Raw genomic sequence first — 23,884 nt, 5'->3', positions numbered from 1 at the left:
TGGAGGAAAATCGATGTAAAATTTAAGTGAGTCTTTGAAATCCATCTGGTGTCTGAGACTTGAGGGGCTCTCAGAGGCACAGGGAGTGAGAGGCACTCTGAAATGAACTGACTGGGTGAGCAGTGAGCACAAAACCTTGGCATTGAGGGGGGGGGGGGACAACAACAGAGCAAGAGAAAGGGAGATGGAGAGAGACAGTGTGAGAGAGGAGGAGAGAAAGTCAGTGAAATAGTGAACGAGAGACTGAGCGTGATAGAGAGACACGAAACAGAACGGGAGGGAGAGAGAGAGAGAGAGAGAGAGAGAGAGAGAGAGAGCAAGAGAACAAGAGAGAGAGAGAGAGAGAGAGAGCAAGAGAACAAGAGAGAGAGAGAGCGCAAGAGAACGAGAGAGATAGTGAACGAGAGAGAAAGAGAACGAGAGAGAGAGAGAGAGAGAGATAGTGAACGACAGAGAAAGAGAGAGAGAGAATGAGAGAGAGCAAGATTGGGAGCGAGAGCGTGAGAGAGATAGTGAACGAGAGAGAAAGGGAGCGAGAGCGCGAGAGCGAACAAGAGAGAGAGAGACAGTGTGAGAGAGAAAGAACAAGAGAGAGAGGGATAGTGAACGAGAGAAATGGAGAGAGAGCGCGAAAGCGAACAAGAGAGAGAGATAGTGTGAGAGAGAAAGAAAAATGAGAAAGGGACAGTGAACGAGAGAGAGAGCGAGAGAGAGCGAGAGAGAGAGAGAGAGAGAGAGAGAGAGGAGGAGGAAGACAGAGGGAGAATATGAAAGAGATGGAAGGGATTAAGTAGAACAGGAATAACATTGAATAAACTGTGCAGTTCATACAAGTCCTTCAATTAGATTCTCTACACACTTGATGTGGTTCTGATGTGGTTCATTAGGGCAGCAGGTAGCTTAACGGTTAGAGCGTTGGGCCAGTAAACGAAAAGTTGCCGGTTTGAATACCTGAGTCGACAAGGTGAAAAATCTGTCTGTGCCCTTGAGCAAAGCACTTAACACACATTTGCTCCAGGGTGCTGTATTGCTATGGCTTACCCTATAAAACAACACATTTCAGAACACCTATCTGGTGTATGTGACAATACAACATAAAGAAAGATATATTATCTATAGTCTAGAAAAGGGATGACATGAGCATCGGACTTTGATACCATGACCTGATCTATACTCTTCTGTCTCACCTATCTACCATTAAAACGGTTTTGTCGGCACTAGAACCGACAAAGTGAAAAGAAAATCTGGACCATCACAGTACGGTTCTGGTGGGTATCACAGGATAGTGTAAAAGAGGTATACAGTCCTGTGTGGCTCAGTTTGTAGAGCATGGTGTTTGCAATGCCAGGGTTGTGGGTTCAATTCCCACGGGGGACCAGTACGGGGGAAAAAATGTATGAAATGTATGCATTCACTACTGTAAGTCGCTCTGGATAAGAGCGTCTGCTAAATGACTAAAATGTAAATGTTTAACAGTAGAATAAGTTCATGGAAGACGTCTGTCTTTCATGCACCTCCGGATATCATCTGTCTGAAGGCAACAGTGTTAAGTATGTATGGTCTTTAGCTATGTACTATCTTATATCTACTACTACACAGCTCAAAAAAATAAAAGGGAACACTAAAATAACACATTCTAGATCTGAATGAATGAAATAATCTTATTAAATACTTTTTTCTTTACATAGTTGAATGTGCTGACAACAAAATCACACCAAAATAATCAATGGAAATCCAATTTATCAACCCATGGAGGTCTGGATTTGGAGTCACACTCAAAATTAAAGTGGAAAACCACACTACAGGCTGATCCAACTTTGATGTAATGTCCTTAAAACAAGTCAAAATGAGGCTCAGTAGTGTGTGTGGCCTCCACGTGCCTGTATGACCTCCCTACAACACCTGGGCATGCTCCTGATGAGGTGGCGGATGGTCTCCTGAGGGATCTCCTCCCAGACCTGGACTAAAGCATCCGCCAACTCCTGGACAGTCTGTGGTGCAACGTGGCGTTGGTGGATGGAGCGAGACATGATGTCCCAGATGTGCTCAATTGGATTCAGGTCTGAGGAACGGGCGGGCCAGTCCATAGCATCAATGCCTTCCTCTTGCAGGAACTGCTGACACACTCCAGCCACATGAGGTCTAGCATTGTCTTGCATTAGGAGGAACCCAGGGCCAACCGCACCAGCATATGGTCTCACAAGGGGTCTGAGGATCTCATCTCGGTACCTAATGGCAGTCAGGCTACCTCTGGCGAGCACATGGAGGGCTGTACGGCCCCCCAAAGAAATGCCACCCCACACCATGACTGACCCACCGCCGAACCGGTCATGCTGGAGGATGTTGCAGGCAGCAGAACATTCTCCATGGCATCTCCAGACTCTGTCACGTCTGTCACATGTGCTCAGTGTGAACCTGCTTTCATCTGTGAAGAGCACAGGGCGCCAGCGGCGAATTTGCCAATCTTGGTGTTCTCTGGCAAATGCCAAACGTCCTGCACGGTGTTGGGCTGTAAGCACAACCCCCACCTGTGGACGTCGGGCCCTCATACCACCCTCACGGAGTCTGTTTCTGACCGTTTGAGCAGACACATGCACATTTGTGGCCTGCTGGAGGTCATTTTGCAGGGCTCTGGCAGTGCTCCTCCTGCTCCTCCTTGCACAAAGGCAGAGGTAGCGGTACTGCTGCTGGGCTGTTGCCCTCCTACGGCCTCCTCCACGTCTCCTGATGTACTGGCCTGTCTCCTGGTAGCGCCTCCATGCTCTGGACACTACGCTGACAGACACAGCAAACCTTCTTGCCACAGCTCGCATTGATGTGCCATCCTGGATGAGCTGCACTACCTGAGCCACTTGTGTGGGTTGTAGACTCCGTCTCATGCTACCACTAGAGTGAAAGCACCGCCAGCATTCAAAAGTGACCAAAACATCAGCCAGGAAGCATAGGAACTGAGAAGTGGTCTGTGGTCACCACCTGCAGAACCACTCCTTTATTGGGGGTGTCTTGCTAATTGCCTATAATTTCCACCTGTTGTCTATTCCATTTGCACAACAGCATGTGAAATGTATTGTCAATCAGTGTTGCTTCCTAAGTGGACAGTTTGATTTCACAGAAGTGTGATTGACTTGGAGTTACATTGTGTTGTTTAAGTGTTCCCTTTATTTTTTTGAGCAGTATATATTATCTATCCAATCTAGTGACCACACTTTTGACTCATCCATTTCCATGTAATTAAAGGGGCCTCTTTTAGATACAGTGGGCTGACTGCAGTCAAAACACACATATGTACACACACTCACACACATACAGAGAAAAAGTGCATCCTGAGATGATTATGTAACTCGATGACAGCAGCTCATTCCTACATCATCGTCTTGTGTGTCATTCTTCTGCTGACCCATTCAGCTGCAACAACACATTTTCATACGTACATAATCTCCCACACACACACACAGGGTCACCCCACTCACGGTTCACACATGGAGAACATGGCTAGGTACCATGGAGAACATGGCTAGGTACCCCCCCCCCCCCCCCCCCAGCTGGTAGTAACAACACTGCTGTAATCTCATACAGTGGATTAAAAAAAGTTTCTGCATGATAAAGTGAAGTTGTCATCCGCTAACTGATTTCTTATGTTTTAAACTCAGTGGGGATGCCTGGTTTTGTGCTCAATACAAACATGAACTGAGTTTCATTAAACAGGCATGGACAAGGTTCTTGTATTACTCAACAATAATTTGAGGTAACCTTGCTTAGCCAACAGCCAAGAGTTCTGAAGGTGGTAATGTAGGAGGATTAATGCATTGAATTTCAATCTTTTTCCTGAATTGACTGAGATTGGCCCCACCGTAAAATATACATAAATGGAATACCTACTATGAAAAATTGCAAAAAAAATACAGCCCTTTAAACCATCTAATTTATGTTGCCTCTTGGGCCTGGCTTTTAATAATGAGGACAAAATATGACTGAAATAGCGACGATAGGGAACAGAGATGTGTGTGTTTGTGTGTGTGAGAGAGAACGGTACATTACTTACATGAGAGGTTTCTCCATGCGGCTTCCCATGGAGCCCACCACCTCCCCCAGGGTACAGAACGCCTGGCCCAGGAAGTCCTACACAGTGAGTGAGTGAGTGAGTGAGTGAGTGAGAGAGAGAGAGAGAGAGAGAGAGAGAGAAATGCCTCAAAAGATTGATGGGGAAAAACTGTAATTTGCTGTACAGTATTTTCTGTAGGATGTTCAGCATGAATGTGATTGCACCAAAGCCAAGCAAGCAGAGACCAGGGTGAATATATGGAAAAGTGACACTGATTATAGCTATGCTTTTCAATCTGTCTTTTCCTCCATCTAACCCCTAAACACTCAAGAGCCTGGCTTAGCCACTACCATGACAACAGCAGGATATTAATGTTTGGACCAATGTTGTTGTCAAGTTTCCCTGTTCATACATACTATATATGATGAATAATGACATCCATAGATGATGAGGACCTTGAGATCAGACTACAAGGCATGATGAACATAATGATACATTCAGGTAACACATACAGGTAGCATACAGGTAACATATAGGTAACACATACAGGTATTGTAACATACAGGTAACATATAGGTAACACATACAGGTAACATATAGGTAACACATACAGGTATTGTAACATACAGGTAACATATAGGTAACACATACAGGTATTTTAACATATAGGTAAAACATAGGTAACACATAGGTAACACATACAGGTAACATATAGGTAACACATACAGGTATTGTAACATACAGGTAACATATAGGTAACACATACAGGTAACATACATGTAACACATACAGGTATTGTAACATACAGGTAACACATAGGTAACACATACAGGTAACATATAGGTAACACATACAGGTATTGTAACATACAGGTAACATATAGGTAACACATACAGGTATTGTAACATACAGGTAACATACATGTAACACATACAGGTATTGTAACATACAGGTAACACATACAGGTAACATACATGTAACACATACAGGTATTGTAACATACAGGTAACACATAGGTAACACATACAGGTAACATATAGATAACACACATGTGAAATGTCAGAATAATAGTACAGAGAATGATTTATTTCAGCTTTTATTTCTTTCATCACATTCCCAGTGGGTCAGAAGTTTACATACACTCAATTAGTATTTGGTAGCATTGCCTTTAAATTGTTTAACTTAGGTCAAATGTTTCGGGGTAGCCTTCCATAAGCTTCCCACAATAAGTTGGGTGAATTTTGGCCCATTCCTCCTGACAGAGCTGGTGTAACTGAGTCAGGTTTCTAGGCCTCCTTGCTCGCACATGCTTTTTCAGTTCTGCCCACACATTTTCTATGGGATTGAGGTCAGGGCTTTGTGATGGCCACTCCAATACCTTGACTTTGTTGTCCAAGCCAGTTTGCTACAACTTTGGAAGGATGATTGGGGTCATTGTCCATTTGGAAGACCCATTTGCGACCAAGCTATAATAACTTCCTGACTGATGTCTTGAGATGTTGCTTCAATATATTCACATAATTTTCCTACCTCATGATTCCATCTATTTTGTGAAGTGCACCAGTCCCTCCTGCAGCAAAGCACCCCCACAACATGATGCTGCCACCCCTGTGATTCATGGTTGGGATGGTGTTCTTCGGCTGACAAGCCTCCCCCTTTTTCCTCCAAACATAACGATGGTGATTATGGCCAAACAGTTCTATTTTTGTTTCATCAGACCAGAGGACATTTCTCCAAAAAGTACAATCTTTGTCCCCATGTGCAGTTGCAAACCGTAGTCTGGCTTTTTTATGGCGGTTTTGGAGCAGTGGCTTCTTCCTTGCTGAGCGGCCTTTTAGGTTATGTCGATATAGGACTCGTTTTACTGTGGATATAGATACTTCTGTAGCTGTTTCCTCCAGCATCTTCACAAGGTCTTTTTCTGTTGTTCTGGGATTGATTTGCACTTTTCGCACTAAAGAACGTTCATCTCTATAGAGACAGAACACGTCTCCTTCCTGAGCGGTATGATGGCTGCGTGGTCCCATGGTGTTTATACTTGCGTACTATTGTTTGAACAGATGAAGGTAACATATACACGTAACATATAGGCAACATACATGTAACACATACAGGTATTGTAACATACAGGTAACACAGAGGTAACATATAGGTAACACATACAGGTAACATATAGGTAACACATACAAGTAACATATAGGTAACATACAGGTAACACATACAAGTAACATATAGGTGACATACATGTAACACATACAGGTATTGCAACATACAGATAACACATAGGTAACACGTACAGGTAACATATAAGTAACACACAGGTAACACATACAGGTAACACATACAGGTAACACATACAGGTAACACACAGGGAGAATCAACCCTAAAACTTGGTCCTGTAAGCGTCTCAACCATGCCCTAACCAACTGGGCCATGGTGCCTACATGTGACTCTACATGGCTTTGACAATTTGACACTAATACACAGCGCATTGGACTTTCTGGCACTCTCTGCCAATTATGCCATGGTTGCTTGGCAACACAAGTAGAGAGGGTAGTAGTGTTTTGTGTGCATGGTGTTGTTTGCACAGGGCCTTTGGGTTGGGGCCATGAAATGAAACTAGCTGTGTTTATGAGACTTGAGGAGTGAGGACTTGTAACATGCAGTGCTACTGGGCCTGGCTGGCTCTGCTCTGCTTTGTGTAGAATAAATGCACTTGACAGATGAGCTGTGTTTGGTCCAGCGGGCAGAAAGCTGCTCCTAGGATCTATTCTGCCGGTCGGTGATGATCGCTCCTCCCCTCCCCGTCCCACCGTGCAGTCAGGGCCTCTTGCTAAAAATGACAAAAACTATTTTCTTCTTCGGAGAGAGCTAGAGAGAGAGCTAGAGAGAGAGCTAGAGAGAGAGAGAGAGAGAGAGAGAGAGAGTGTAGAAAAAGCCATTCCTCCTTCAGTGCAGATTTTAGAACTCCTGGGGGTCTGTGGTGTCACTAATATGATATGCAGGATGGGCTAGCGGTGGGGTAAGCTTTCCACAAGAGGCAGAGAGGGGCAGGTTTGTACTGAACACAACAGACCAGCAAACCTCTGGAGAATAGGCCAAGTCTCTGCTAGGCTACCAAAGCCCTAAAAACCATCAGATGACAAAATGGTTCAACCAATAGGAAATCTGATCTGAAATGCATGGTCAGGGAGTTACATGACGTATTAGAAAAAAACATAAAGACTAGTTAATTGTGCATTACTGTTCTCTATCCGTGAAACGTGGTCAGCGTTCCCCAGTCCAATCAGCTCGAGGTATGGAAACAATATGGCCAGAGAAAAACATCTGCTGTGATGGGTCTCCCTACCGTCCCCGTCTTCGCATCGGTGGATGCTGCCAAGAGAGATATTGTACTTTTACGCGTTTTCAGTTCGCATTTATTTTTAGCGCCGTGGGTGGGCGGGCAGGCAGCTAGTATGGAGAGAACGTGGAAACGTGGATAGACAATGGAAGCCAAGCTAACGCTGCGTGCCATATCTCCAATCCCCCACATCTGCAGTGGCGACAGGGCGCATCCAAGCGTCCTCAGTCATCATACTGAGAGTGACTCTGTGTGCTCAGTGCTTTCAGTGTTAGCCTGGGGCTTCGAGGGGAGCTGGGGCTACTCTGCTGGATGTGTGGACGGATGGAGAGAGGAGCTCTTGATAAAGTCACAGCCACCCTAGAACTACAGTGGTAGCCTAGCCAGAGACTAGCAGTTTGGTCTTAGCATCACCTGGCATCGCGTCTGTGATATGGTTTGGGACTGGAAGGAGTTCTAGAGACTATCTGTATTTGTCCTATGAGAGCATTACTGAACAGACAGACTGGTTATACAGGAGAGGAAAAAGGCAACTCACATGTTTAGACAGGTTGTCGCTTTTCGAGTCGAGGTCATACCTGGAGAGAAACAGGAAACGACACATAATAAAAAAATCAAATAAAAAAAAAAACTAGTAAAGAATATATATATTTTTTCATTAGAATTACCTTTCGTGAACTAACACTCACACTTGACTTTTTCCCCCCATTACTAGCTCTGACTTTGCTGACAGCTACTTTATTGAGGAAAAATGTTCTTACAACACTCTTAGAGAAAAAAAAGGTGGTAAGTTGAACCATGTAGGGTTCTTCGGTTTGTACCCTTCATAGAGAGTTTTAGGTAGAACCCTTTTTGGTGGTAGGTAGAACCCTATGTGGAGGGTTCTACCTACAACTCTTTATGTAGGGATCTTCATAGAACCCCCTGTGAATGGTTCTATCTAGAACTCTCTATGAAGGGTTATTCCAAGAACCCTTTCATCCTCTAAAGGTTCTTCCTAGAACCCTCTATGAACGTTTCCACCAGCCTTTGAAAATCAATTATTTATGACAATTACAATGACTTGCGAAAGTATTTACCCCCTTTGGCATTTTTCCTATTTTGTTGCCTTATAACCTGGAATTAAAATAGATTTTTGGGGGGGTTGTATCATTTGATTTACACAACATGCCTACCACTTTGAAGATGCTAAATATTTTTTATTGTGAAACAAACAAGAAATAAGACAAAAAAACTGAAAACTTGAGTGTGCGTAACTATTCACCCCCCCAAGTCAATATTTTGTAGAGCCACCTTTTGCAGCAATTACAGCTGCAAGTCTCTTATGGTTTGTCTCTATAAGCTTAGCACATCTAGCCACTGGGATTTTTGCCCATTCTTCAAGGCAAAACTCCTCCAGCTCCTTCAAGTTGGATGGGTTCTGCAGGTGTACAGTAATCTTTAAGTCATACCACAGATTCTCTATTGGATTGAGGTCTGGGCTTTGACTAGGCCATTCTAAGACATTTAAATGTTTCCCCTTAAACCACTCAAGTGTTGCTTTAGCAGTATGCTTAGGGTCATTGTCCTGCTGGAAGGTGAACCTCCATCCCAGTCTCAAATCTCTTGATGACTGAAACAGGATTCAAGAATTTCCCTGTATTTAGCGCCATCCATCATTTCTTCAATTCTGACCAGTTTCCCAGTCCCTGCTGATGAAAAACATTCCCACAGCATGATGCTGCCACCGCCATGCTTCACTGTGGGGATGGTGTTCTCATTTTCTGGCCACTCTTCCATAAAGCCCAGCTCTGTGGCGTGTACGGCTTAAAGTGGTCCTATGGACAGATACTCCAATCTCCGCTGTGGAGCTTTGCAGCTCCTTCAGGGTTATCTTTGGTCTCTTTGTTGCCTCTCTGATTAATGCCCTCCTTGCCTGGTCTGTGAGTTTTGGTGGGCGGCCCTCCCTTGGCAGGTTTGTTGTGGTGCCATATTCTTTCCATTTATTTAATAATGGATTAATTGGTGCTCCGTGGCATGTTCAAAGTTTCAGATTTTTTTTATAACCCAACCCTGATTTGTACTTCCCCACAACTTTGTCCCTGACCTGTTTGGAGAGCTCCTTGGTCTTCATGGTGTCGCTTGCTTGGTGGTGCCCCTTGCTTAGTGGGGTTGCAGACTCTGGGGCCTTTTAGAACAGGTGTATATATACTGAGATCATGTGACAAATCATGTGATACTTAGATTGCACACAGGTGGACTTTATTTAAGAAATTATGTGACTCATGAAGGTAATTGGTTGCACCAGATCTTATTTAGGGGCTTCATAGCAAAAGGGGTGAATACATGTGCACACACCACTTTTTTTTTTCCTTTTAAATTATTGTACATTTTTTGAAACAATAAAAAAAAAAAAAAATAACTTCCCCAATTTGGACTATTTTGTATGTCCATTACATGAAATCCAAATAAAAATCACTTTAAATTACAGGTTGTAATGCAACAAAATAGAAAAAATGCCAAAGGGGGGTGAATATTTTTGCAAGGAACTGTACATAAGGCCTTTCTTTGAGGCCATCTTATAGCCTAACACAGTGATGTTAGGAAACTCCTGGTTTACGGGCCACATCAGGCCTGCAAGTCACACTTGAGGCAGGTAGACTGGCGGTTAGGAGCGTTGGGCCTGTAACCGAAAGGTTGCTGGATCGAATCCCCAAGCTGACAAGGTAAAACTGTCGTTCTGCCCCTGAGCAAGGCAGTTAACTCACTGTTCCCTGGGCACCGTGGATGTCGATTAAGGCAGCTCTCCGCTCCTCTCTTATTCAGAGGGGTTGGGTTAAATGTGGAAGATGCATTCAGTTGTACAACTGACTAGGTAACCCCTTTCCCTTCACTATTCTGGATTGCCAAGTGATGTTTAATTCTTATTGGAATCCAGCCAGAGTTAGGATATCCATCAAGTGGAATGTTTTATCACCCTCAATCTGCATTCAGAATGACTGCCAGGGTAGGGAAGACTACCTCAATCATCTAAACTGGAACAACCATCTCAGTAACGGATGCAATAAGTCCAACTACTAACAGATTGGATTAGTTTAGAAAATTGTATGCTATATTTCTTTGTAGCATAAAATGTATCTATCAATCAATGTACATGCAAAAACACAGCTATTAGAACAAACAATTCTTAAAATCACCCTGCAATAGAGCATGCTGGGAATCATGATATTTAGTTCTATGTGGAACCCTTCTTGTCTTCCAAAGAATCCTTTGTGCCTTCCAAAGAATCGTCAAAGAACCCTTACTTCCAAAAATGGTTCTTATGACGTTAAAGATTCTAGGTTGAACCATTCAATACCTCCGCAAATAACCCTTTTTTCTAAGAGTGTATGTGTCACAAAAGGTGCCGTGTTGAAGGGAAGACCAAAATGCAGCGGGTATGTGGATACTCATTCTTTTAATGGAAAAAACGAAAAGCATCCACAGGAAAAACAAAACAATACTCACGACTAGACAGTGCAGCAGGCTCAATAAATGCAGTGCTCACAAACAATTACCCACAAACACACCCTACTAATATAGGACTCCCAATCAAAGGCAACTCAACACACCTGCCTTCAATTGGGAGTCCAATCCCAATTAACTCTACATAAAAAACAAACCTAGAACCTATACCCACAACTAACTAACTAAACCTAGAAATACATAAACACAGAGCAGTGCCCAAAACCCCCGGAATACATAAATAAAACAACCTACTACTTACACCACCACCCCAAACCATATAAAACAAATACCCTCTGCCACATCCTGACCAAACTCCAACAACAAATAACCCTTAACTGGTCAGGACGTGACAGTACCCCCCCCCTCTAAAGATGCAGACCCCGGAATGCACCTAAAAGAAAAAACAAACCCCCAAACAAAAAATATCCCCCTAAACAATAAGGGAGGGAAGGGAGGGTGGCTGCCGTCAACGACGGCACTGTGCTACACCCTGCCTCCCCAACCCACCTATCCTGGAGGTGGCTCAGGTGCAGGATGTGGACCTCACTCCACCTTCGGCGTCGCCCACTTCGGTGGCGCCGATAGCTGCGCCGGGCAGACGGGCCACTCGGGCTGACCCTGGCAGACGGACCACTCGGGCTGGGCCGGAGGACAGGAGGCCACTCGGGCTGGACCGGAGGGCAGTCGGGCCACTCGGGCAGACCCGGAGGGCAGTCGGGCCACTCGGGCAGACGCACTAGATGCCTGATGCATGGGGCTGGTATTGGATGTGCCAGTCTGGGCACACGCATCTTCAGGCTAGTGCGGGGAGCGGGAACAGGCTGAACAGGACTAGGCTGACTACTGGGAAGCTTGGTCCGGGTTGCTGGTATTGGTCGTGCCAGACTGGAGGTACTCACTTCCGGGAAAGCACGAGGCAGGAACCGGAAAGACTGGGCCATGGAGGCGCGCAGGTGGCCGTGATCGCACCGCCTGCACAACCCGTCCTGGCTGGATGGAACTAGTAGCCCTGCACGAGCGGGGTGCTGGTGCAGGGCGGACTGGGCTGTGCATGCGTGTAGGCGAGATAGTGCGCACCTCAGCGAAACACGGCGCTCTCACCTCCCTACGCATCTCCACATACTCACGGGTAGCTGGCTTATGGCTCTTCCTAGACCTAGCCAAACTACCCGTGTGCCCCCCCCTAAAAAAAAATCTTGGGGGTGCCTCTCCGGCTTCCTCGCCAGCGCGTTCATGGCTTCAAAACGCCGCCTCTCAGCCTTCGCTTCCTCGATCTCCTCCCGTGGGCGACGGTATTCCCCAGCCTGATGCCAAGGTCCAGCCCCGTCCAAAATCTCCTCCCAAGTCCATCTCTCCCCATAGTCCATATACTTAGCGTGCCGCTCCTCTCTCCGCTGCTTGGTCTTGGTTTGGTGGGTAATTCTGTCACAAAAGGTGCCGTGTTGAAGGGAAGACCAAAATGCAGCGGGTATGTGGATACTCATTCTTTTGTGACAGAAAAAACGAAAAGCATCCACAGGAAAAACAAAACAATAAACAGTACTCACGACTAGACAGTGCAGCAGGTTCAATAAATGCAGTGCTCACAAACAATTACCCTCAAACACACAGACAAACACACCCTACTAATATAGGACTCCCAATCAAAGGCAACTCAACACACCTGCCTTCAATTGGGAGTCCAATCCCAATTAACTCTACATAGAAAACAAACCTAGAACCTATACCCACAACAAACTAACTAAACCTAGAAATACATAAACACAGAGCAGTGCCCAAAACCCCCGGAATACATAAATAAAACAACCTACTACCTACACCACCACCCCAAACCATATAAAACAAATACCCTCTGCCACATCCTGACCAAACTCCAACAACAAATAACCCTTAACTGGTCAGGACGTGACAGTATGACTGTGATATGTGTTTGTCCCACCCAGCTATCTGAACTAAATGTAAGTGGCTCTGGATGAGAGTGTCTGCTAAATGACTAAAATGTAAATGTAACCACTGATTGTGGAAAATCATAGTACCATTTTACAAAAAGGCTTGGCCGTCAGTGTCAATGGTTATAAACAATCAGACATTGAAAAGAACGAAGCTTCTCCATAAAACTATAAAAACAACTTGTATGCTGAAATGTATCCACCAGCTTTTCAAAAAGAAACCAGTTTTATTTGAGTACAGTATATCCCCTTCCTTAATCATTTGCTCAGGTGTTTTCACTTTGCGTGTGTGTATGCGTGCCTGTTTCTGTGCATGAGTGCAAGCATGTGTGTGCATGTGTGTGTGTGTGCCTGTACGTGCGCCTCCGCACGTGTGTGCATGTGTGATGGTGTGTATAATTGTCTCTACAGACAAGGTGCCATGTCACAGCTGAGAGAGATGATACAGTACCATGTTGGTACAAATGTAATTCCATAAGACTAGGGAACATTGTTACGCCACCGGGCCCGCAGACGGCAGAATGCACAGGTGCACCTTATGTACTATTCGTCTTTGCCTCGGTCACTCACAAATCTTCATAAATGATTCATATAATGACAAGGGAAAAAGTACACATATATATTTGTCAGAGAGGATGCCCTCGGGCAGCTTCTGTGTGTAGGGGTGTGCATGTATGTGTGTGTGTCTGCATGTGTGAGTGTGTGTGTGTGTGTGTGTGTGTGTGTGTGTGTGTGTGTGTGTGTGTGTGTGTGTGTGTGTGTGTGTGTGTGTGTGTGTGTGCATGCGTGCGTGCGTGTCGGGAGTGTAAGTGTGAGTGTGAGTGTGTGTGTGTGTGTGTGTGTGTGTGTGTGTGTGTGCGTGCGTGCGTGCGTGCGTGCGTGCGTGCGTGTGTGTGCGTATGTGCGTGTGTGCGTGCGTGCCGGGGGTGTGTGAGAGCGCCTCGGCAACCACTCTTTGCTGAGAGCCATTAGAGGACCATCAGTGTAGATTGTCATACAGCCTGATGCTCAGCCACTGACAACAGAGTCCGCTAAGCTACCAACACACCCTCCATCATCCTCACTAACTCCCCCTTCCTAACCCAAACACACACACACCCTCGCGCTCTGTCTCTCAAACTTAACACACACTTACTCATACTCTCTTCAACTAAACACTAAGGCAGGCACTCAGCTGTATTGCGGCAAGGAAACAAAACATGAAGCAGACTAAATGTCCAAATGTTGGAGACAAGCAGCTTTATGTTGTCACCCACGTTTCTTTTCCAAGCTATAGCATACATGTTACATAAAGGACCAATGGTGTCAATTTAAACCATATGATGTGCTCTGAGATAAGACCACAATTTAAACCATATGATGTGCTCTGAGATAAGACCACAATTTAAACCATATGATGTGCTCTGAGATAAGACCACAATTTAAACCATATGATGTGCTCTGAGATAAGACCACAATTTAAACCATATGATGTGCTCTGAGATAAGACCACAATTGAATTGACATACATTTATGAATTCCAAAAAATGATGAACATCATGAGTATTTCAATATTGACCTTTTTAACTTTTTCCCCATGACCGTATTATGTTACAAAACATCTTATTAACAAGGGGAATTCATAAAGTTATGTTGTTGAAATTCGTATGAATTTTTATTTATTTAAAAGGTGAACACTTTTCTCTCACTTTATAAATATTTTATTCGTAACTCAACTTGTGCTTACAGACTCACACACAGCACCACTCTCTCTCAACCACACATGCTCATGTACACACACTAACTCACCTCACTAACTCTCACTAACTCACCCTCTCTAAACAAAACACACACACACACGTGCATACTCACAGGTCAAAGCGGAGATTCTGCCTCTCCTCAAAGAAGTAGTCCAGGAGGAATTTACGGACAAAGTCTGGATTCAGTGTGTTGTCTATCACCTCTGTCCGACTAAACTAGAATGAAAGAGAGAAGGAGAAACAGCCACTGGTTTGTATTGATTTAAAATGAATGAGGCAATACTCACAGAGCCTTGGACCCTCTCCCCCCTCACCTCAACTCACCTCACCTCTCCCCCCTCACCTCTCCCCCCTCACCTCAACTCACCTCACCTCTCCCCCCTCACCTCAACTCACCACTCCCCCCTCGCTCAACTCACCTCTCCCCCCTCACCTCAACTCACCTCTCCCCCCTCACCTCAACTCACCTCACCTCTCCCCCCTCACCTCAACTCACCTCTCCCCCCTCACCTCAACTCACCCCCCGTCTCACCTCACCTCACCTCTCCCCCCTCACCTCACCTCTCCCCCCTCACCTCAACTCACCTCTCCCCCCTCACCTCAACTCACCCCCCCGTCTCACCTCACCTCTCCCCCCTCACCTCAACTCACCTCACCTCTCCCCCCTCACCTCAACTCACCTCTCCCCCCTCACCTCAACTCACCTCTCTCCATTCCCTGTTGGAGATTCCTTGAGTGTACAGCACACAAACTGTCAAGAGGAGAGGAAGAAAACAAAAGGAAAAGCCTGTGTAAAACAGCAGTTAAAACACAGAGGAAACAGTAGTTAAAACACAGAGGAAACAGCAGTTAAAACAAAGAGGAAACAGCAGTTAAAACACAGAGGAAACAGTAGTTAAAACACAGAGGAAACAGCAGTTAAAACACAGAGGAAACTGGGTTTAAAACACAGAGGAAACAGCAGTTAAAACACAGAGGAAACAGTAGTTTAAAACACAGAGGAAACAGTAGTTAAAACAAAGAGGAAACAGCAGTTAAAACACAGAGGAAACAGTAGTTTAAAACACAGAGGAAACAGTAGTTAAAACACAGAGGAAACAGCAGTTAAAACAAAGAGGAAACTGGAGTTAAAACACAGAGGAAACAGCAATTAAAACACAGAGGAAACATCAGTTAAAACACAGAGGAAACAGCGGTTAAAACACAGAGGAAACAGCAGTTAAAACACAGAGGAAACAGCAGTTAAAACACAGAGGAAACAGCAGTTAAAACACAGAGGAAACAGCGGTTAAAACACAGAGGAAACAGTAGTTAAAACAAAGAGGAAACAGCAGTTAAAACACAGAGGAAACAGCAGTTAAAACACAGAGGAAACAGCAGTTAAAACACAGAGGAAACAGTAGTTTAAAACACAGAGGAAACAGTAGTTAAAACACAGAGGAAACAGTAGTTAAAACACAGAGGAAACAGCAGTTAAAACACAGAGGAAACAGTAGTTAAAACACAGAGGAAACAGTAGTTAAAACACAGAGGAAACAGTAGTTTAAAACACAGAGGAAACAGTAGTTAAAACAAAGAGGAAACAGCAGTTAAAACACAGAGGAAACAGCAGTTAAAACACAGAGGAAACAGCAGTTAAAACACAGAGGAAACAGTAGTTAAAACACAGAGGAAACAGCAGTAAAAACACAGAGGAAACAGCAGTTAAAACACAGAGGAAACAGTAGTTAAAACACAGAGGAAACAGTAGTTAAAACACAGAGGAAACAGCAGTTAAAACAAAGAGGAAACAACAGTCAAAACAGCAGTTAAAACACAGAGGGAACAGCAGTTAAAACAAAGAGGAAACAGCAGTCAAAACAGCAGTTAAAACACAGAGGGAACAGCAGTTAAAACAAAGAGGAAACAGCAGTCAAAACAGCAGTTAAAACACAGAGGAAACAGCAGTCAAAACAGCAGTTAAAACACAGAGGGAACAGCAGTTAAAACAAAGAGGAAACAGCAGTCAAAACACAGAGGAAACTGGGATTAAAACACAGAGGAAACAGCAGTTAAAACAGCAGTAAAAACACAGAGGAAACAGCAGTTAAAACAGAGGAAACAGTAGTTAAAACACAGAGGAAACAGCAGTTAAAACAGAGGAAACAGTAGTTAAAACACAGAGGAAACAGTAGTTAAAACACAGAGGAAACAGCAGTTAAAACAAAGAGGAAACAGCAGTTAAAACAGAGGAAACAGTAGTTAAAACACAGAGGAAACAGCAGTTAAAACACAGAGGAAACAGTAGTTAAAACACAGAGGAAACAGGAGTTAAAACACAGAGGAAACAGTAGTTAAAACACAGAGGAAACAGCAGTTAAAACACAGAGGAAACAGTAGTTAAAACACAGAGGAAACAGCAGTTAAAACACAGAGGAAACTGGAGTTAAAACACAGAGGAAACAGCAGTTAAAACAGCAGTAAAAACACAGAGGAAACAGCAGTTAAAACACAGAGGAAACAGCACTTAAAACAGAGGAAACCACAGTTAAAACACAGAGGAAACAGCAGTTAAAACAACAGTAAAAAGACAGAGGAAACACAGCATAAGAAAACCTGGAAGATAACATTCTATCTCCTAGGCTATGACATCATGAGAGGAAAGCTCTGTTCCTAATTAATGTAAATGTCAGTGTAACTCTGCCTCCCAGGCAGCAATGAAGATTTTTTTCGAAGAGAAAGGACAAAAAAAAGGAACAGAGTTGAAAGTGCTAAAATGCTAAGGCAGTTTCTGAATCCTGGTCCTGGTGACCCAAGGGGTGCACATTTTGATATTTCCCGAGCACTAACAAAGTAGCAGACTCATAATCAAGCCTTTGATGAGAATCAGTTGTGTAAGTGCTAGTGTAAAAACTGAAATGTGCACGCCTTTGGGAAACACAATAATAAATATCTCTCTGGGAAGAAGAAGGGCTGGGGTGTATGTTTCATTATTAACGACTCAATGTGTGATTGTGATAACATACAGAAACTCAGGTCCTTTTGTTCACCCGACATAGAATACCTTACAATCAAATCCCGACTGTATTATCTCCCAAGATAATTCTCTTGGGTTATAGTCACAGCCGTGTATAACCCCCCTCAAGCAGATACCACAACGGCCCTCAAAGAACTTCACTGGACATTATACAAACTGGAAACCACATATCCTGAGGCTGCATGTATTGTAGCTGGGGATTTTAACAAAGCAAATTTTTGAAAAAGGATGCCGAAGTTCTATCAACATATTGACTGTAGTACTCGTTCTGCTAAAACACTCGACCACTGCTACTCCAACTTCTGGGATGCCTATAAGGCCCTCCCCCACCCTCCTTTCGGCAAATCTGATCACGACTCCATTTTACTCATCCCTTCCTATAGGCAGAAACTCAAACAGGAAGTACCCGTGCTAAGGACTATTCAACGCTGGTCTGACCAATCAGAATCCACACTTCAAGATTGTTCTGATCACGAAGACTAGGATATGTTCCGGGTAGCCTCCGATAATAACATTGACGATTATACTGATACTGTGACTGAGTTTATCAGGAAGTGTATAGGAGAAGTTGTACCCACTGTGACTATTAAAACGTACCCTAACCAGAAACCATGGATAGATGGCAGCATTCGCGCAAAACTGAAAGCGCGAACCACCGCATTTAACCATGGCAAGGTGACTGGGAATATGGCAGAATGTAAACAGTGTAGTTATTCCCTCCACAAGTGGGTACAACTTCTCCTATAATCGTTAGCATGGGTACTTCCTGTTTGAGTCAGTATAGAGACAAAGTGGAGTTGCAATTCAACGGCTCAGACACGAGACGTATGTTGCAGGGTCTACAGACAATCACGGACTACAAATGGAAAACCAGCCACGTCACGGACACCGACGTCTTGCTTTCGGACAAGTTAACACCTTCTTCGCCCACTTTGAGGGTAACACAGTGCCACCGACGCAGCCTGCTACCAAGGACTGTGGGCTGTCCTTCTCCGTGGCCAACGTGAGTAAGACATTTAAGCGTGTTTACCCTGGCAAGGCTGCATGCCCAGACAGCAACCCTAGCCGCGTCCTCAGAGCATGCGCAGACCAGCTGGCTGGAGTGTTATTGGACATATTCAATCTCTCCCTATCCAAGTCTGCTGTCCCACATGCTTCAAGATGGCCACCATTGTTCCTGTACCCAAGAAAGCAAAGGTAACTGAACTAAATGACTATCGCACTGTAGCACTCACTTCTGTCATCATGAAGTGCTTTGAGAGACTAGTCAAGGATCACATCACCTCTACCTTACCTGACACCCTAGACCCACTTCAATTTGCTTACCTCCCCAATAGATCCACAGACGATGCAATCGCCATCGCACTGCACACTACCCTATCCCATCTGGACAAAGAGGAAAACCTATGTCAGAATGCTGTTCATTGACTATAGTTCAGCATTCAACACCCGAGTACCTTCCAAGCTCATCATTAAGCTTGAGGCCCTGGGTCTGAATCCCACCCCAAACCTTTAGAAGAGCATGAAATTGACTGTTGGACCTATCATACGGTTGAGGACTTATACACCCAAATATATGGACCAAAATAAACAGCTATGAAGGTATATTGTTTAAAAATACACACACACACACGCACAGATTTAGTGTCCCAAAACAATCTGTTTTAATACAGTCTAGCGCATACTACTGTAACCTGAGCCAATTCCTTCTACAGGGAGGGGTGTTGAAATGTTCAAATCAAAATACACCTCATCAGAATCAGTGGGGTCAGAGCCCCCATTCCACCTGACTGACCATGATCACTACCCCTGAGAGGGCTTCAATGTCCATAGAATCAACAAGAGTGATTCTACTCTGCCTGCCCTCGCTAGCAAAAAGAGCTCTGGAGAAACCCATTCTCTAGTAGTTACATCAGTGGCCAAGACATGCATGTTTTCATGGTTAAATAGGGTTCCAGCTGACTGTTGTGGTTATGATTTGTGTATGTAGTGTAATGTAGTGTAATATACTGTAATGTACTGTCATGTACTGTCATGTAACGTCATGTAATGCAGTTGAGTTCAGCTGTCTGAATGTGGATGAAATAGTCAAATCCACTAATTTGATGGGGTCTCCGAATACTTTTGGCCATGTAGTGTATGTCTTCCAATGGTGCGAATGCTGTCTACATCTGAAGATTATCCCTCTTCACTAAACGCTTGGAGGTAAGGACAACAGCAGTGGTGTAGCCTCGCGGATATCACATCTTATTGTTATCTACATAGCGCATTGATGTGAATCACACTGCTGCTCTCTCATTTAGCTATTTGTGCCTTACATAATGTGGTAGTTTAAGCTGCCTATCAATCATAGTTTTTGCATCCAGTGGACAGCCAGTGACAAAATGCGCTCTTGCAACAGCTGCATAGTGTGGAGCCCAGTCTATGGAATAAAAGTTTGAGGGAGTTCCTCCCTTCTAATCTCCTCCATGGTATTGTGCTCCATACTGTCAACAACAAGTTAAACTTAAGAAGAACACGAGAGAGGCTTTTATTGCTCAATCTAATTCCTGCTGATAAAAAAACTGGACATCACATGCTCAAACTTGCGCACTTTTGATATATTTAAACAGCTGCAAATTATGGAGGTATCAAAGTTTCACCAACAAAAACTTAAACAATAGTCCTATAGCAAATGCAGCTTACAGCATACATTTTTCAAAAAAAAAATAGCACTTTTCAGTAGTGCTCAAAGTATTTCATTCCATGAGAGCAGCATTTATTTTTCAACTGGAAGCAATGAGCCCAATCAGTCGTCCATGACAACATAATCATCAACAGAGTAGGCTAATTCAGTGAGCTCCAAAAGTATCAGGACATTGACCTCTTGACTTTTTCCACATTTTGATACGTTACAGCTTATATTAAAATGGATAAAAACAAAACAAATCCTCATCAATCTACACACAATACCCCATAATGACAAAGCAAAAACAGGTTTTTATAAAATATACCATTTACATAAGTATTCAGACCCTTTACTCAGTACTTTGTTGAAGCACCTTTGGCAGCGATTACAGCCTCTAGTCTTCTTGGGTATGATGCTACAAGCTTGGCACACCTGTATTTGGGTAGTTTCTCTCATTCTTCTCTGCAGATCCTCTCAAGCTCTATCAGGTTGGATGGGGAGTGTCGCTGCACAGCTATTTTCAGGTCCCTCCAGAGATGTTCGATCGGGTTCAAGTCCAGGGTCTGGTTAGGTCACTCCAGGACATTCAGAGACTAGTCCCGAAGCCACTCCTGCGTTGTCTTGGCTGTGTGCTTAGGGTCGTTGTCCTGCTGGAAGGTGAAACTTCGCCCCAGTCTGAGATCATGAGCAATCTGGAGAAGGATTTCATCAAGGATCTCTCTGTTCATTGCTGCATTCATCTTTCCCTTGATCCTGATTAGTCTCACAGTCCCTGCTGCTAAAAAACATCCCCACAGCATGATGCTGCCACCACCATGCTTCACAATAGGGATGGTGCCAGGTTTCCTCCAGATGTGACACTTGGCATTCAGGCCAAAGAGTTCAATCTTGGTTTCATCAGACCAGAGAATCTTGTGGTCTTAGAGTACTTTAGGGGATCTTTGGCAAACTCTAAGAGGGCTGTCATGTGCCTTTTACTGAGGAGTGGCTTCGTCTGGCCACTCTACCATAAAGGCCTGATTGGTGGAGTGCTGCAGAGATGTTTGTCCTTCTAGAAGGTTCTCTCATCTCCACAGTAGAACTCTGGAGCTTTGTCAGTGATCATTGGGTTCTTGGTCACCTCCCTGACCAAGGCCCTTCTCCCCCGATTGCTCAGTTTGGCCAGGCGGCCAGCACTAGGAAGAGTCTTGGTGGTTCCAACCTTCTTACATTTAAGAATGATGGAGGCCACTATGTTCTTAGGGGCTTTCAATGCTGCAGACATTTTTTGGTACCCTTGTCCAGATCTGTTTCTCGACACAATCTTGTCTCGGAACTCTACAGACAATTCCTTCAACCTCATGGCTTGGTTTTTGCTCTTACATGTACTGTCAACTGTGGGACCTTATATAGACAGGTATGTACCTTTCCAAATCATGTCCAATCAATTGAATTTACCACAAGTGGACTCCAATAATGTTGTAGAAACATCTCAAGGATGATCAATGGAAACAGGATGCAAATTAGCTCAATTTTGAGTCTCATAGCAAAGGGTCTGAATACCTACCTTTTATTTTTAATACATTTGAAAAAAAAAATTAAAACCTGTTTTGGCTTTGTCATTATGGGGTATTGTGTATAGATTGATGAGGAACATTTTTTATTTAATACATTTTACAATAAGTCTGTAATGTAACAAAATGTGGAAAAAGTAAAGGGGTCTGAATACTTTCCGAATGCACTGTAGATAAAACCACATACCTGCATCCAAAAGAAAAGACTAAATATTTGTAGAGCACATATGTTCTGCCAATCATCGCCTCTTTCTACAACAGATGCACAATACAAAAGACTGGGATCAGTCAAGGAGTTAGCCATCGTTCGCACATACAATACCTTAGCGAGCTAGTAACCACATGTTGAATTCAGACTGTTAATCTCATCCTAAAAAGTACAATTACATCTTGACAATATCATCCACTTATAAGTAAACTCTAAATATCCAACATTTTTCATAAACAAAACACTGTGTGTCATGGCTTTGTGATTAAAGGAATGTAACTTTTCTGAAGATGACAGAAAAAGCGTCCCTACCTCTCATAGTGCATCAGAATGGTTTGAACATGAGCAGACAGGGCAAAACGCAAGTACACACTCCCCTATTCCCAGGATGCAGGCGTGCATAATAACAAATCAGCATGCTATATTAATATATGAACCTGGTGAAATTCACAAAGTATTTTATCAAATGTTACACTACCGGGATTACGGGGTAATCCTGAATGAATTGTGAATAATGATGAGTGAGAAAGTTACAGAGGCATAAATATCATACCCCCCCCCCCCCCAAAAAAAAAACTAATATCATACCTCCCCTGATATTGTAATGATGAGAGGTTAGCATGTCTTGGGGGTATGATATAAAATGCTAACCTCCCCTGATATTGTAATGATGAGAGGTTAGCATGTCTTGGGGGTATGATATTGGTGGGTCTGTAACTTTGTCACTCAAGCCTACAAAACCAACCCATAAAGTAAAATGCAACATCCATTTATGGCCAGCTATGTAAACTCTAACATTGATTTTTATGGTATTATAAACTGGGTGGTTCGAGCCCTGAATGCTGATTGGCTGACAGCCGTGGTATATCAGACTGTATACCATGGGTATGACAAAACATGCATTTTTATTGCTCTAATTACGTTGGTAAGCAGTTTATAATAGCAATAAGGCACCTCAGGGGTTTGTGGTATATGGCCAATATACCACGGCTAAGGGCTATATCCAGGCACTCCGCTTTGCGTCGTGCTTTAGTGCATATATTGGCCATATACCACAACCCCTCGTGCCTTATTGCTTAAATAGATGTCGTTCAATTGGTAATATACATTTTTGTCTTTTTTGTATGCCCCTTAAGAGAAAGTAATATAAAAGTAACTGAAAGTAATTAGATTACGTTACTGAGTTTGGATAATCCAAAAGTTAGGTTACTCGTGACAATTTTGGACAAGTAACTAGTAATTGTAACAGATTACATTTAGTATGTAACCTACCCAACCCGGTGTGCATGTGTTTGTGTGTGTGTGTGTGTGTGTGTGTGTGTGTGTGTGTGTGTGTGTGTGTGTGTGTGTGTGTGTGTGTGTGTGTGTGTGTGGTGTGCGCGTCTTGGGCCCCCTGGCTTGTAGTGCAGTGCTGAGGAGGTATAATGCTGTGTGACTGGGGTCAGTACCGTCAGCACATCAGAGACATGGACACAGCACAAGTACCTCCTTGGATAAACATGCTACAGCCTCCAGCCAGCCAGCCAGCCTCCAGCCAGCCAGCCAGCCAGCCACCCACCCAGCCTCCAGCTAACCAGCCTCCAGCCAGTCAGCCAGCCTCCAGCCAGCCAGCTACCCAGCCAGCCTCCAGCCAGCCAGCCAGCCACCAGCAACCCAGCCAGCCACCCACCCACCCAGCCAGTCAGCCAGCCTCCAGCCAGCCAGCCAGTCAGCCAGCCTCCAGCAAGCCAGCCAGCCAGCCTCCAGCCACCCACCCAGCCAGCCAGCCAGCCACCAGCAAGCCAGCCAGCCACCCACCCAGCCTCCAGCCAACCAGCCTCCAGCCAGTCAGCCAGCCTCCAGCCAGCCAGCCAGTAGGCCTCTCGGATCAGAGTCCTCCC

The 23,884-nt window shown here is 44.2% G+C and overlaps 1 protein-coding gene across 1 annotated transcript in view; it reads right to left on the bottom strand.

Moving 5' to 3' along the window:
• Positions 1–23,884, bottom strand: part of LOC106561599 (copine-8) — an 86,270-nt gene that overhangs the window by 38,803 nt on the left and 23,583 nt on the right. Inside the window, exons 3-6 of the mRNA XM_045688455.2 lie at positions 15,264–15,310; positions 14,672–14,775; positions 7,924–7,963; positions 4,043–4,119 (exon numbers count right to left, since the gene is read on the bottom strand). Of these exons, the coding sequence (XP_045544411.1) occupies positions 4,043–4,119; positions 7,924–7,963; positions 14,672–14,775; positions 15,264–15,310 (268 nt within the window). The remainder of the gene's footprint in view (positions 1–4,042; positions 4,120–7,923; positions 7,964–14,671; positions 14,776–15,263; positions 15,311–23,884) is intronic.

Source organism: Salmo salar, chromosome 10 (assembly GCF_965601325.2).
Source record: "Salmo salar chromosome 10, fSalSal1, whole genome shotgun sequence".
Lineage (NCBI taxonomy): Eukaryota > Metazoa > Chordata > Actinopteri > Salmoniformes > Salmonidae > Salmo > Salmo salar.
Note: the sequence above shows the minus strand (reverse complement) of the source record. Positions and strands in the feature narration are given on the sequence as shown.